At 41.1% G+C, this 16,612-nt stretch overlaps 1 protein-coding gene across 2 annotated transcripts in view; it reads left to right on the forward strand.

The window, feature by feature from the left end:
* The first annotated feature begins 1,704 nt into the window (after positions 1 to 1,704).
* Positions 1,705 to 16,612, forward strand: part of LOC105989785 (lysozyme C) — a 27,882-nt gene continuing 12,974 nt past the window's right edge. The window contains exons 1-4 of one of the 2 annotated variants that reach the window (XM_013021996.1): positions 1,718 to 1,858; positions 2,324 to 2,488; positions 4,910 to 4,988; positions 6,017 to 6,677. In XM_013021996.1, the coding sequence (XP_012877450.1) occupies positions 1,723 to 1,858; positions 2,324 to 2,488; positions 4,910 to 4,988; positions 6,017 to 6,083 (447 nt within the window). In that variant the 5' untranslated portion in view covers positions 1,718 to 1,722 and the 3' untranslated portion in view covers positions 6,084 to 6,677. Of the gene's footprint in view, positions 1,859 to 2,323; positions 2,489 to 4,909; positions 4,989 to 6,016; positions 6,678 to 16,612 lie in introns of those variants that run through there. The other variant, XM_013022006.1, reaches the window with a different exon arrangement.

The following is a 16,612-nucleotide window of genomic DNA, read 5'->3' on the forward strand; positions in this document are numbered from 1 at the left end:
GCTCATGCATGCAAGGCAAGCACTCTACCACTGAGCCACCTTCCCAGCCCCCAACTTATTCTTTATTATGGTATCTTTTTATGTTCCTTGCATACAATATTAGCTCTTATTTTTCTGGAATACTCATTTGTGTTCATATTTTATTCTCAGTTGCCTCTGTTTTTTCTGAGTTTGTATTCTAAATGTTTGTTTTCAATTGTCTTTCACATTAGTGGCTCTGATACTTGATTAATCACATAGAAGATGTAAGCACTAGCTTTCATGTAATCCTAATTACTCAGATGGCTGAGATCCAGAGGATCTCAATTAAAATCCATCCTGAGCAAGGAAGTTCATGAATATCTGTTTCCAAAATAGCCAGCAAAAATTCTACTTGGAGGTGCAGAGGTGTGGGAGTCTGCCAGCTGTAAGTAAGGAGGCTGGGCGAGCATGAGGTCCTGAGATTTTGAGAGGTACACAGCCTCTGCAAATGATTCTTTAAGGTCATCTCTTAGCCAGGCACTGGTGGTTCATGCCGGTAATCTTAGCTATTCAGGAGGCTGAGATCTGAGGATTATATTTCAAAGTCAACTAAGGCAGGAAAGTCCTTGAGACTCATCTCCAATTAAACACCAAAAGCAGAAAGTGAAGCTGTGGTTTAAGTGGTAGAGGGCTAATAATACACAAGCTCAGAGTTAGTGCCCAGGCCCTGAATCCAAGCTCTAGGAAAGGTGAAAATAAACAAAGGTATTACTTAGCTGGCTATATGTTTTTGAGTCAACTTGATGTTGAAACTCTTGCTGCTTTTTAACCAACTTTTCTTGGGGGGTGAGGAGGGAAGGGGTCCGTTGTGGGGCTTGAACTTTGGGCCTGGGTGCTGTCCCTCAGCTCTTTAGCTCAAGGTGAGTGCTCTACCACTTGAGCCACAGTGCCACTTCCAGTTTCCTGGTGGTTAATTGGAGATAAGAGTCTCACAGACTTTATTGCTGGGGCTGGCTTTGAACTGCCATCCTTAGATCTCAGCCTCCTGAGTAGCTAGTATTACAGGCATGAGCCACCAGCACCCAGCTTAATCATCTTTCATATTTCAACAGGAATCAGGAGGCAAACTATTATGGAAAAGGAGTTAGAAATTTTTCTTTACATTAATCTTATTTATAAAACACTGGCTTATAACAATATAGAACCTATGATAGTAATGTTGTTTAAAGTCTAGTGTTAGAAAACTGAATAATATGGGTCGTACTACATGCCCTTTAAGGGATTAGGTATATGTGACATGTGCATTTTGTGTACAAGCATATCAGTTAATTTAAATGAAAGGGATCAATATAAAATAGTGAATGCATATAAAATAGTTAAGTAAAAAATGAATGTGTGTCAAAAACTATAGCTAAATTTAAGCCAAACAAAAATCATTGTATTTCTTTATGATTGTTCAGATTCATAATAAAATAAAGGAGAGTTCTTGTCTCAGAACCAATGTTTACTTCTATGTTCTGCCTTAGCCAAGTTTTTAAACAATATCACTTCTTTATTTTCTATAGATAAATTCTCCGAGTATCAGGTTATCTCTGGTTAAACATTAAAGAAAATCCGTTTGAATCAACAAGCACGTGCTTCTTTGTACACAGCTCAAAAGGTGGAGCCCCCAAATCACTACAGCAGAAGGAAGTTAAAAGATGCTTAAATACTGGGGCCTGCTTAGCTTCATCATCCTAGTGGTCTGGCTTCTCAGTCAACATGAAGGCTCTCCTTATTCTGGGCCTTTTTCTACTTTCTAATACTGTCCAGGGCAAGATTTATGGAAGATGTGAGTTGGCCAGAGCTCTAAAGAAACTTGGAATGGATGGCTACAAGGGAATCAGCCTGGCAAACTGTGAGTCTGCTCTCCTTCATACTCTCCAGCTAGTTAGCCGTGTCTGGAACAGAAACCGGGACAGAATGATCAGAAGAGCTTTGAATGAATAAACTTCATCAGTGGTTACTTACCTAGTTTAAAACATTAGTTTTGTCCTTCAGAACAATACATCCCTCCTGAAGGAATAGTAGAGAAAATTCTATGCCATTCTGGTAAAACAGGACACAATATACTCCTCTTCTTTTCCAAGGGGTGGAGAGGGGAGAGAATCTTACCATGTAGGTAAGATTCTAAGGTGAGATTATCACCTGAGCTCAAGAGGCTAGACTCAGCAGCATAGTAAGACCTCATCTCAAAACAACAGAAACCACTGATGTATTAAGATATTTTACCAGTTAAATATATAAATTTGTGAAAGAAGGCACTAATGAAATTCTGGGTAGATGATGTATTGCTGTTCTTTAGTAAAATCCTTTCTTTCAGGGATGTGTTTGGCCAAATGGGAGAGCAGTTATAACACAAAAGCTACAAACTACAATCCTGGAGACAAAAGCACTGATTATGGGATATTTCAGATCAATAGCCGCTATTGGTGCAATAATGGCAAGACCCCAAGAGCAGTTAATGCCTGTCACATATCCTGCAATGGTAAGACAAGACTGTATTTGAGGAATGGCAAGGGACCCTAAAATCCACTGCATACAGGACATGACCTTGAAGAGAACAACAGAGACTTTAAAAACTTCATCTTTACTTCTAGGAGTTGACTGTTATCCCCTTTAAATTTTCCTCCATAAGAAATTTGGGCTAGCCGGGCACCGGTGGCTCACGCCTGTAATCCTAGCTATTCAGGAGGCTGATATCTGAGGATCACAGTTGAAAGCCAGCCTGGGCAGGAAAGTCAATGAAACTTATCTTTAATAAACAGCAAAAACCCGGAAGTGGCGCTGTGGCTCAAGTGGTAGAGCGCTCGCTTTGAGCTGAAGAGCTGAGGGACAGCGCCCAAGCCCAGAGTTCAAGCCCCATGACTGACAAAAAAAAAAGAAAAAAAGAAAGAAATTTGGGCTAAAGTATAGATAGCTCAGACAAATAGTGCTTGTTCAGTATGCAGGAGTTCCAGTTTCCATTCTCAATACTAGAAAAAATAGATAAATAAAGAGCTGGTATTTTTTAAGGAAGAAAAAAGTTGCTGGGTGCTGGTGGCTCACGCCTGTAATTCTAAATAGTCAGGAGGATAAGAACTGAGGATTGCAATTCAAAGCCAGCCTGGGCACTGTGGCACTGTGGCTCAAAGTAGTAGAGCAGTAGCCTTGAGCAAAAAAGCTTAGGAACAGCGCCAAGATCCTGAGTTCAAGCCCCATGACTGACCCAAAAAAAGTGTTGTTTTTCAATATATAAAAGGTTTTGGAATTACTTATAAATTTATTGTAAATGCCTTTATTCATGTTTTGTCCAAAACAATGTCATTCCTTTTATTTACTGAGGGTTAGTTTAAACATAATTTGAATGTGTGGTCCTTTTTTAATTGTTTTAACTTTGTTATGTAGTGTTCTAAAATACCATAATAAGCAGCCATATAACTGTGTACTATTAACAACGTTTTTTTTTGTTTGGCCAGTGCTGAAATTTGAACTCAGGGCCTCAAGCTTGCATGGCTGGCTGGCTTGGCTAGCACTCTACCAGTTAATCAGTTCCTCCAGACTGGCTTTTTGCTGGTTAACTAGAGGTGGAGTCTTGCAGATTTTTCTGGCCCAATTGGGTTTAAATCATAGTCTTCCAGATCCCAGCATCCTGAGTAGCTAGGATTACTCTATCAGCACTCAGTGGTATCTATATGTTTTTGCTGAAATATTTTTAAATAAATTAAAAACTTATGATATTTTATTTTTAAATTCTTTAATTTGAGCCTCCAAAAATACCGCTGATATATAACTATTATTTCACCTAACAAATTAACTTCTGGGTTTATGTAATTAGATTTATTAATTTATTATGCCACTACTGTGGCTTGAGCTGAGGGCCCGGTTCTTGCTTGGCTTTCCTGCTCAGGCTGCACTCTATCACTTGACCTATACCTCTACTTCCTGTCATTGAAATTTATGTAAATCTATCATATAATCTGTGATTAGTGAATACAAATTAGAATAAGCATGTAAGAAAATATGCCACCCATAAGATGAGTTCCCAATTTCACATACCTTCTTCCAGAATATATTTATCAATTGTGTATATAAGTACAAAGTTATACCACACATGTATGTACCCTTTACAAACATGTAAACAATTCGTGTGTTTACAAAGACATAATTCTGCATTGTAATTTATGACACAGAATTCTTTCCATATCAACAAATACAAATCTGTACTATCACTGTAAAGGATGAAAAGAATTCCACTACAAAGCATTCTCTAATTTATTGATTCAATTCTTCATATTAAGCACATACTTATTTCCATTTGTCCCTTTTATAAATTTCTAAGAACAGCTCTGTGCATAAAATTTTGTGTATATTTCTTATTATTTCTTTTGGATAAATCTTAAATAGTAGAATTGTTAAACTAAGCACTACTCAGAAGTTTTATTATGTTGTCTGAAGACAAGCAATATGATAAAACAGTATATTTTAACATAAAATGATCTTGTATTCAAATATAATAGTTGACTACAAAGAGATCTTTTTTTTGGGGGGGGGAGGTCTGGTCATGGGGCCTGAACTCTGGGCCTGGGCGCTGTCCCTCAGCTCTTCAGCTCAAGGCTAGCGCTCTACCATTTGAACCACAGCACCACTTCCAGCTTTTTTCTTTTTGCTTATGTGGTGCTGAGGAATCGAACTCAGGGCCTTCATGCATGCAAGGCAAGTGCTCTACCACTGAGCCACCTTCCCAGCCCCACAAAGAGATCTTTTATCAGATTACTTCACAATTCCAGAACATTCAATGGCTTTAATAAAGGAAAAGCAAAATGGATCAAATGAGTCAGAACTGGGTAAATGGGATTCTGCTAGCTAAATCCAAACTGAAATCAGATTCCCAGGACAATCTTTTTCATTCTTCACCTCTCTCTTTCAGCCTTGTTGCAAGATAACATCTCTCAAGCTGTAGCTTGTGCAAAGAGGGTTGTCAGAGATCCACAAGGCATTAGAGCATGGTATGTGTTACGTGTTAAAGAGGAAAGTGTTTATCCCACCACTGATAACATGCAGTCAGAAGACTTCCAAAGGTCACTCTGAGATCAGAAATTGTAATTTAGGGGCTTATACAAAAATGTTTTACCTCCATCCAGAAGAATAGTCTACATGTAGAACTGAACAAGAATCTTACTTTTTGGGTCTTCAATTTGTTTATTTTTTTTGCACTGCTACTGGGGTTTGAACTAAAGACTTCACATCCTTGCTTAGGTTTTTTTGTTTTTGTTTTTTGGTTTTTTTTGCTCAAGACTGGCACTCTTATAACTTGAGCCACATCTCCACTTTCATCTTTTTGCAAGTTAATTGGAGATAAGAGTCTCTTGGATTTATTTGTCCAGACCGGCTTGGAACTATGATTCTCAGTTCTCAACTACCTTGGTTTTAGGATTACAGGTGTGAGCCATGGGCTTCTGGAAAACCTTAATTTATTTTAAAAGATTTCTAGAGCTTTTAATATTTTTATACTTCTACTAGCTCCTTATCATATCTTGAACTTATTTGCAATATAAATAAATGTGCAGTGCTCTTTATTCAACATTTATGTGCAGCGTTCTGTTTTTTTGTTTGTTTGTTTTTGGTCCAGTTGTGGGGCCTGAACTCTGGGCTTTGGCGCTGTCCCTCAGCTCTTCAGCTCAAGGCTAGTGCTCTACCACTTGAGCCACAGCACCACTTCCGGCATTTTTCTTTTCTTTTTTTTTGCTTATGTGGTGCTGAGGAATGGAACCCAGGGCCTCAGCCATACAAGGCAAGCGCTCTACCACTGAGCCACCTTCCCAGCCCATGTGCAGTGTTCTGAATTCCAATGGGGCTTTGGGACTGAGCCAACCATCTTTGATACCTACCTTCATGTAATTACCAGCAATGCCTGGGTCTATCACCAGTGTTTTACTCAGATTGAATACTTTATGTCTCTAAAGGATGTGAAAAGTGCACACTACAATCTGACATGTTCTAACCTTTTCTCTGTGTGATTCCCCTCTCCCTACAGGATGGCCTGGAGATCGCATTGCCAAAACCGAAATCTCTCTGAGTATGTTCGGGGCTGTGGTGTGTAACCACAAAAGTTTTCCTCTTCAGTTCATGCCTTCCCTCCTTCACATTTTAGGAGTAGTTGTTAAATGAGAGGTCACACTGCTATTGTTTCTCCTTTACACAGAATTTTACAGAAACAGGAGTAAAATACAGCCTTTCCCTCAAAGGAGTCTTAGTGTTCATTAACATGGTTATAACTTGATATGAACACTACATTTTTTTTCCAGTTTGCTAAGAGAACCAATGTTGGTGAAAATTTTTCTACCTTAATCTCAAAGTCAACTCCAGTGCATTTTTTTGGCTTGGTTTTCTTTTTTTTTTTGGCCTTGAACTCAAGATCCCCCTGCCTCTGCCTCTCAAGTACTAGCATTAAGGGTGAGCACCACCACACCAAGCTTACCTTCACTTCTTTATCAGTGAAATCAATCAGACTTAATAGCTCTACAATATCAGATGATATTTATTATAAAACAAGTTTATCTTAAAGCGAACTGGTCTTACACCAACCTCAACTATGTAGGTATCTGATACCAACATTTAATAACTGTCAAAATAGCCACTCTCGGGCTGGGAAGGTGGCTCAGTGGTGCAGCGCTTGCCTTGTATGGCTGAGGCCATGGGTTCCATTCCTCAGCACCACATAAGCAAAAAAAAAGAAAAGAAAAATGCGGCTCAAGTGGTAGAGTGCTAGCTTTGAGCTGAAGAGCTGAGGGACAGTGCCCAGGCCCAGAGTTCAGGCCCCACGACTGGACCCACCCCTAAAAAAATAGCCACTCTCTTGGCATACCATAAACATTTTACAGAAGTGGAATTCCAAATGGCTAAAATTTCATAAAGTATGTTACCTTTGGCTTTACTAATTGCTTGAAATGTTTCAGTTATAAATCTTTAAAAATAGATCACAACTGATGCATCTGTGTTAACACTTAAAAGTGTTCAGTTTTGTGTATCTGCATAAATATAAGAGAATTAAAGAGGGATTAAGTGAGCTGCTGCTGGTTCTTAATTTGGATATCTTAGATTTGTGCATATCAACTAAATCTAAGATAGATGATCTCATATTAGTGATATTATACATATTGTAAAAACTAAAAATACTATCATTAAATGTTTGCAATGCATACATTGTCTGTAGTTATTTAGACCCATCTAGTGTCTCTGGTAGAAAAAAAAAGTGATCATTACCTCTTGAAGAAGAATATTCTGGTTTGGATTTGGCAAACCCAAACCGTATAAAATTTCCTGGTAATCCATGAACCTCAAAGGGCTACCAAAAGCTCTCGTAAACCAGAATTTTACACACCGTGGAGGCAGACCATGCCCACAGGTAACCACTCTGACCCGAGCAGGAAGCAGTGGCTCTGGGTTCTGTGTCATAAGACACAGCTGTGTGAAGGGCAGCTCCATCAGCGCAGAAAGGAAAGACTTTACCTTAACCTTCTGACACCTGATCTTCTCTGAAGGGCCATAGGAGCTTTCCTGTCTCCATCTCTGCATCTTCTCCAGCACAGAGAGGAGACCAGGACCTCTATAGCCTTCTGCCAAATTCCCATAGGGGCAGCACTGCTGAGCAGTGAGTGTGGTATTGCTGCTCCATCCTCAATCTTAAGGTCCTCAATAGCTTGAAGGAAGAAACTGCACCACTGGCGAGTAACCCTTTGGAAAAATGCATATAAGATTTCCACATATTATCACAACTTAAATTTACCTGCAGTGTTGTCTTTTCAAAAAATGTTTTATAAAATCTTTCATAGATGTTAATTATTTTAAAACAAATAGAGAAAACAAGATTTTATCATCAATAACAACAGAAACATAATAGTGGCTTAAGTTATAGTAAAATAACATAATGAAGACAGAGATAATTGTCCTGTAGTCAGTCATGAAAACTAGAAGGCCTAGTCTAGGAGGAGATCTATCTATATCTATCTATCTATCTATCTATTATATATATATATAGAGAGAGAGAGAGAGAGAGAGACTTAAATACTAAAGCTGAAGACAAAATCTATGAGCTCTGATGGGTCATACCAGAGGAAATTGAGCAATAGTAGACATTTCATTATGGAGCTAAATATTAGTAGTAATACCTCTTGTCTCCTACTTCAGACACTTACCCAGAAAAGACTCCTAATGGATCCTGCTTTATTGGTGCTAACAGTGGCATCCCAAAGTCAACAAGCTCAGTAGGGGCAACTTGAAAGTCAAGGGAATAGCTTACAAAAATGTAGACTTTCATTTCATCTCTTTATTTTCACTAGAGCCTTATAACCCTTACTTTGTTGTTGTTTTTATTCTTTATTTCTTCTTCTTCAGTATTTACCTCAAACCCTAAGCCCAGTGTATGGTAGGCAAATACAATCCCTGAACTACATCCCCAGCCCCTTACCAGTACCTTAAGTATCATGTCTATAGTTTTGGATTCACCTCCACACAGAGTGATCTTCCCATTCTTCTGAAGTCAAGAAGGAACAGCAACTTAGTTTTCTGGCCTGAGGGAGAACTGGGAATTTATTCCACATAATATTCCCAACCACTCCTACTCTTCGTTATACTGCCAGCCAGTGCTTCTTGCAGAGTTATAGGGCAAGAACCAACCTGATTTTCACTGATTTTTCCTTCTGGAGGAACTTGGATGTTAGCTTCCTGGTATCCTAAATTACTCCTCATCCACTGAGGATCACAAAATTTTCTTGGTGTTTCTAATCTGTTATCTCTTTTGCTTTGCCTTTGCTTTTGGTAGCTTATATATTTTCCTCCTTCCTACTCCTTTGCTCCTTCACTTGTTTTTTTCTTTGTTAGTTTTGAGACAGTGTTACCCATGCTGGCCTCAACCTTCTGGACTCAAATGACCTTTCCACTGCACCATTTTATGTAGATAAAGGCATAGACGATCCTGCCAAACTTGGATTCAAGAAACATCACGTTGCTTTTATTATTCTACATCAAAATGCCTAAGCTCTAAAAAGTGTCTAATCACTGAGGTAATGATGTTTTAGATTTTGTTATTGTTGTTTATGGTCTTTATTTATTTATTTTTAACTTTTAAAATCAGATTCTATATTCTGGAGTTTCCAAGAGTCTCAAAAAAAAACTACATATTATACATAACTGTAGGCATCCACACACAGTGAGACCAAAGGAGGATACACTTAGGGAAGGAAAACAAAGACACAATGCCTATGTGTCTCTGATCATGTAAATAATTAGCCAAATGAGCTGCAGAAAATGGAAACAGATTTTTTTCTTTGTTTTTTTTTGTTTACTTTGTCTTGTTTGTTCATTTACCTGTCTTTTGTAGGATAAGGGGAGGCACTGAAATTACAGGACACAGGGTAAGCAAATGCAGCAGTGGTACTCACTATGGAGAAAATGAACTGTACAACTTATAGGTCGCAATGGAAGGGAAAAACTGTGAGAGAGTGAGGGAAGGGGTGACATTATCCAAAAAGAAATGTACTTCTTACCTTACTGTAAACCCTCTGTACATCACTTTTATAATAACAATTGGAAACTAAAAAAAGAAACTAGGAGCTGGGAAGGTGGCTCAGTGGTAGAGTGCTTGCCTTGCATGCATGAGGCTCTGGGTTCGATTCCTCAGCACCACATAAGCAGAAAAAGCCGGAAGTGGCACTGTCGCTCAAGTGGTAAAGCACTAGCCTTGGGCTGAAGAGCTGAGGGACAGCACCCAGGTCCAGCGTTCAGGCCCCACTACAGATAAAAAAAAAAAAGAACAAAAAACAAACAAAACGAAACAAAACAAAAAAACTATTCATTCAATCAGTAAACTGGGGATTCCTTAGAACCCCAGGCTGTTATGGTCACCCATAAGAAGTTCAAATAGTGTTCATTGTCCAAACTGACCTGGTCATTCAAAAGCAAGAGGCTTCTTTACAGAGCTTGTACACTCCCAAGGGAGGGCAACGAGGGCTGCCTCCCCAGCAGCTACATGGCAACTGAGAGGACTTGTACCATTGCCCAGAAAACATTAGGAGAGAGATACTGGCATCTTTTACCTCTTCTACTAAATATGTTGTTAATGTGTTCTTATTTATAAATACCAGTATTTCCTTTTTAAAAAAACACTACTCTGATTTTTTTTATTATAGCACCCTTTGCTTGTTGCATGGACATAATATTTCTCTAATCTCTTATTCTCTAATCTCTCTCACTAGGGTTTACATTTTATTTTCAGTTGCTTCCATTTCCTCTGCATTCCTGTCCTCTGAATGTTTCAATCTGTCTTTCACTTGAGTGGCTTTGATATTTGGTTAACTACATGTAGGACTTAAGCACTAAATAGCTGAATGCAAAAATCTGTGAGCTTGGGTGAGTCCCACTACAGGCTATTGGGCAAAAGTGGCTATGTTATTGGAGGGCCCAAGTACTGGTATGTATGTCTTTTCTCCTGGCTCAGATAATGACCACATCTACATATTCTCCTGGGCCTTGCCTAGGAGGTCACTGGGACAGCCAGAAATGGAGTTGCTCAGAAAGGGGCAGACTGAAAGCTAGGAGGCTGGCTTGGGCCTGAGAAGACAGATTTTTACTTCATCTGCTCATTTGCCTTTAGCTGGTATTGAGAGAGATCCCAGTGCCTTGTGGATTTTAGCCAAAATTCTCCCACTGCCCTACATCCTCTCCTCACCCTTTTATCTGTGCCTTGAATATAAAGCCCAGAATCTCTGCTTCATCCTCTCCTCTGGGAAATATTTCCATCCTCTTCCTATGGTGTCTACAAAGGACAGCAACCCAGTTTCCTGGTCTAGGGGAGTATTGCTCCACATGGAGACCCCACTAGGCTTCCTACAAAGTCACCTGGGGTTTTTTAGGTTGTAGGTCAAGAATGCTCTTTGTTGATTTCTCCTCTACAGCTATTTGGGTTTCTTCTCTGCTTTCTCTAATGTTCCCATGTAGCCATCTCTTCTGAATTTCCATTGTCATTGTTGCCTTTATACCCTTTTTTTAAATGAATTTCTTTTTTGAGACAGGATCTTGCTGTGTTGCCAAGACAGTTCTCATAATAGTAGGCTTAAGTGATCCTCTGATGTCAGTCTCGTAAGCAATTGGGAGTCTTCGACTACAGATAAGCACCAAAGTACCTGACTCTGTTTACACTTTTTTTTTTCTGGTCGTGGGGCTTGACCTCTGGGCCTGAGCGCTGTCCCTCAGCTCTTCAGCTCAAGGCTAATGCTCTACCACTTGAGCCACAGTGCCACTTCCAGTTTTCTGGTAGTTTATTGGAGATAAGAGTCTCACGGACTTTCCTGCCCGGGCTGGCTTTGAACCGTGATCCTCAGAGTAGCTAGGATTACAGGTGTGAGCCACCAGCTGGCTACTGTTTACACTTTTTGAAACGTCTTTTGTTAGTATTTAATGGCATTTTAAAGAGAACAATATTCCACCTGTTATGAATAATAGAAAAAGGAAAAGGACAGGCTCAGTCTCAACAAGCTCTGGTTGTTTATTGAGGAACAGGAAGGGGCAACAACTTTCCCATGGGACTAGAGGTTGTGCAGGGAAGTGGGGTTGGAGTTAGGCTTTTATAGGATCTGAGCAAGGAGACAGAGGTTACTTTAGTTCAATGTAGAGAAGATGACTGCAGGTGTGGGCAGAAAATAGGGTAAGTATACGTAGTCATAATTGATTCCTAATCATTAGGGAGCAGAGAAGGGGGATCTTACTTCCAAGGTCTCAAGCTTCTTAATGTTCAGACAGCTCTACATCTTTCTTGCTTTTTTTGTTTGTTTTTATTGTCAAGGTGATGTACAGAGATCCATCTTGCTCTGACTCAACTTTTCAGAGTTCAGTTCTCAGCCTTCTGGAATTCTAACCTCTTAACCCTTTTCTGGTCGTTCAGCTGGGCTTCAGAGTTCTCTACGTGTTAGGCCCACAATGGAATGTTGATGGGCAAGTTTAGGCCATATTTCCCTGCTTGAGTCAAGCACATTTGTGCACATCTGAGTTTTGCCAGAGACTTGTATGCACCTGGGAAAACAGGGGGCAGTCAGTTCTTCACTATTTACCATCTTTAACAAGCATTCCATACAACATTCTTTAGGTGGAAAATATTTGTCTTTTACGGTTGATTTCAATTTGAGAATGTAGTCAAAAGTCTAAGAGATTTTTGATCAAAGTCCTATTCCTAAACCCAAAATCCCCACCATGCAACACAATTAACTCTTTTTTCTCTATCTTGGGAAACAAAGATTCTGAATAACTTATGACCTTTGCATAATTAATAAGTCATTCTCCATCCTAATACCTAAAATCTGAGAACTATGTACCTACTGTAAAATTGCAAAACAGGCATATTATATCAAATAAATCATGCATACATGCAAACTTTCTGGGAGAAAATAAACCTCTGCCTCCAACCAATCCTGTTTGCTATTTTATCTTTAAATAGCTTGCTGATTATTTCAAATTAGAAGGTAAAATTATCACTGAGTTTTGTCACCACTAACTCTTGATCCAATTTAGGGCATCAAAACCACCTCTTATCCCAAACTCATTCTATGAAGCCTATATCATACTCATCCCCAAACCAGGCAAGGATCCAACAAAAAAAGAGAGCTACAGATCAGTCTCTCTGATGAACACAGATGCAAAGCTCCTCAATAAAATATTAGCCAACAGAATGCAGAAGCAAATAAAAGGTTATACATTAGGACCAAATAGGTTTCATTTCACAGATGCAAGGCTGTTTTAACATATGTAAACCAATAAATGTAATTCATCACATTAACATGATTATTTCATTTGATGCAGAAAAAGCCTTTGACAAAATACGACATCCATTCATGTTAAAAGCTCTGGAGACAATATGAATAGAAGGAATGTTCTTTAAAACAATAAAAGCCATATATGACAGACCAACAGCCAATATCACACTAAATGGAGGAAAACTAAAACAAATTCCCCTAAAATCAGGAACAAGGCAAGATGTCCACTCTCTTTACTCCTTTTAGTAAGTTCTGGAATCTTTAGCCAACACAATAAGGCAAGAAAAGGACATTAAAGGGATCCACATAGGGACAGAAGAAATTAAACTATCCCTACTTGCAGATGACAGGATCTTATACCCAAAGGACCCAAAAAGCTCCACTCCCAAACTCATAAAGCTGATTAACCACTTTGGCAAAATAGCAGGATACAAAATTAACCCACAAAAATCACAGCCTTTCTGTATACCAACAATGTACAAGCAGAAAGGGAAATCAGGAAACAACCCTATTTGCAATAGCCTCAAAAAGAATAAAATATCTAGGAATTAATCCAACCAAAGATATAAAGGATCTATTTAGGGGCTAGGAAGGAGGCTCAGTGGTAGAGCGCTTGCCTTGCATGTATGAGGCCCTGGGTTCGATTCCTCAGCACCACATAAGCAAAAAGAAAAAGGCCGGAAGTGGCGTGGCTCAAGTGGTAGAGTGCTAGCCTTGAGCTGAAGAGCTGAGGGACAGTGCCCAGGCCCAGAGTTCAGGCCCCACAACTGGACCAAAAAAATACTAATAATAATTAATAAATAAATAAAGGATCTATTTAGTGAAAACTATACAAATCTAAAGAAAGAAATCAAAGAGGACACCAGGAAATGGAAAGACCTTCCATGTTTGTGGATAGATAGAATCAACATTGTGAAAATGTCTATACTTGGGTTGGGAAGGTGGCTCAGTGGTAGAGTGTGTAGAGAGCTGCGAGAGCTGTGGGAACCGCGACCAAAGACGGCTGCAAAAGCAACACTGTAGCTCCTTGGTTCAAGGTGCAGCTGCAAAAATGGCGGGGCCACGTGGCGCGGCTCCGACCTAAGATGGCGCGGGCTCCCGCCTTCCGTCTTCCCAGTGACGAGTGCTCTCTGTAAAAAACAACTCCTTATATGGCTATGACTTGGCTCCTAGTTCGCTTCCGTGTTTGCAGCCCTATCGGTATATGCCACGTGGTGCTTCGGGATTGGCCATCCAGGAGGCTTATAACCGGAGCGTGGGGGCGGAGGGAGAGGGAAGCAGGAAGAAGCAGGCAGGAGAAGCAGGAGAGAAGAAGCTGTAAACAAGGTCCTGAATAAACCGCCTGAGAGAAGAACCTGTTGTCGCGTCATCCTTTGTGGAGAGCTGCGGGAGCCGCGACCAAAGACGGCTGCAAAAGCAAAAATGGCAGGGCCGCGTGGTGTGGCTGCGACCTAAGATGGCGCGGGCTTCCGCCTTCCGTCTTCCTCGTGACGCGTGGCGCTTCGGGATTGGCCATCCAGGAGGCTTATAACCGGAGCGCGGGGGCGGAGGGAGAGAGAAGCAGGAAGAAGCGGGCAGGAGAAGCAGGAGAGAAGAAGCTGTAAACAAGGTCCTGAATAAACCGCCTGAGAGAAGAACCTGTTGTCGCATCATCCTTGCGGGTCGAGGCGGTCGCGACAAGTGACGCCCAACGTGAGGCTCGACAGGATTCAGAACTTTCAGCGGTCAGGGTGGTGCACGGGTAAGTTCCCAGGAAAAGGGGGAATCCGCGACAAGAGCGGGGGGTGGGGGGGTAAGGTCCCAGGTAAGAGGGGATCCGCGATAAAAGCGGGAGGGATTTTTTGCTCGTCTCGGTAGATAAAAGAGAGAGCGGAAACCCAGGAAGAAATAAAATACAGGCCTAAAGTGAAAGTAACAAAAAACAACTAAGATGGGCGCTTCCTCTTCACACCCAATTTTGCTGGCTCTTAAGGAGCTGTTATACTCAAAAAGGTTAAAGTTAAAGACAGGCACCCTAGAAAGATTTTTAAATGAATGCAACATTGTAGCTCCTTGGTTCGTAGTCTCCGGGAGCCTCACGGTAGCCTCATGGGAGAAGTTGGGAGAGGACTTAGATTTTGCTTATGAACAAGGAGCACTTAAGAGTGGGGTAAGACCAATTTGGAGGTTAGTGAGAAGTTGCCTGGAGGATCAGCGCTGCAGCGAGGTAGTGGAGATTGGGCAGGCGGCTTTAGAGAGACTGCAGGAAGAAAGATCAGAGAGAGGCAGCGTTGCTAGCGGCACTGCAAAAGGGCCAAGTTCAAAATTATACCCCGATTTTACAGAGCTCAATTCCCTTGAGGAATCTGACTTCGAGGAGGTTCAAGCAATCACAGAAAAAATTGAAAGGACAAAGATATCAGATAAAGGAAAAGAAGAGGAAAAGGAGTTAGGGAAAGATAGAGGGTGCTGCTGTGGGACTTCCAGACGCCCCAGAACACCGACAGTTTCTCCCCCTTATAGTGAAGGTTTCAAGGTCTCGGGCTGGTCCTTCAACCCAGGGGCATGGAGAGAGGCACGAAGTGAGTTACCCCTGACTTTTCCAGTATTTGTGGATGCTAATCAGTACGTACTTACGGAGTAACTGCATCCTTTACTATTGGACAAGTCGAGGCATTAGAAAGGCATTGTATGACCCCCGGAGACTGGGCTAGTCTCGTGAAATCCTGTTTGAGCCCTGGACAATACTTGGATTGGAAAGCTTATTTAGTTGAATTTGCAAATGAAGAAGCCACAGCAAACCAAGTTTCTGGCAATCCTGCTTGGTATAGAGACATGCTTCTAGGTATAGGAAGGTTTGCCAACCAACAGGTTGTCTATTCGGTGTATGTCTGTCGGTTGATTAGCTAGGTATTGATTCATGGATGGCCTTGCTTGCTTAATGAGGGGTAAGTGGGAACTTAACAAAAATCATACAGGGGTCTACTGAACCCTTCTCGGACTTTGTAGCAAGGATGGTTGAGGCAGTAGGAAGAATCTTTGGGGACCCTGATGCGGCCATGCCCCTAATTAAACAACTAGTATTTGAGCAATGCACTAAAGAGTGCAGGTCTGCCATTACCCCTTACAAAAATCAGGGATTGGAGGCTTGGATGAAAATTTGCAGAGAATTTGGAGGGCCTTTAACCAATGCCGGATTAGCCACTGCAGTCTTGCAGTTAACACACAAAAAGGGAGGAAGGACAGGGGCGTGCTATCACTGTGGGAAAGATGGACATATAAAGCGTAATTGTCCCCATAGAGGAGAGGGAGTTAGCAAGCTCCCAGGACCACAAAAACAGCCTGGCCTCTGTCCGCGCTGCAAAAAGGGGAAGCATTGGGCAAATGAATGCAGATCCGTTAAGGATATCAACGGCCAACCTCTAGAGCAGACAAAAAACGGGAAGCGGGGCCCTCGTCCCCAGGGCCCACAAATATATGGGGCAGTGGAACAGGGACAATCAAAACTGGAACAGTGGCCGACATTACGGCACCCACAGAACCGCGGAGAGCCACTGCGGGCTCCGCAGGACTGGACCTCTGCGCCACCACTAGATTCGTACTAACCCCCCAAATGGGCGTTCAGTTAGTGGATACAGATTTCAAAGGACCCTTAGAACCAGGAACAGTAGGGTTGCTTTTGGGCAGGTCGTCTGTCACTCTACGGGGTCTTAAAATACACCCTGGAGTAATAGACCCTGATTATACTGGAACTATTAAAATCATGGTTGAGTCACCAAAAGGAATTTTTGCCATATCTCCTGGTGACCGCATTGCACAGCTGCTTATTTTACCTAGCCTCCATGAGC

Source organism: Dipodomys ordii, unplaced genomic scaffold, assembly GCF_000151885.1.
Source record: "Dipodomys ordii isolate 6190 unplaced genomic scaffold, Dord_2.0 Scaffold3, whole genome shotgun sequence".
Taxonomy (NCBI): domain Eukaryota; kingdom Metazoa; phylum Chordata; class Mammalia; order Rodentia; family Heteromyidae; genus Dipodomys; species Dipodomys ordii.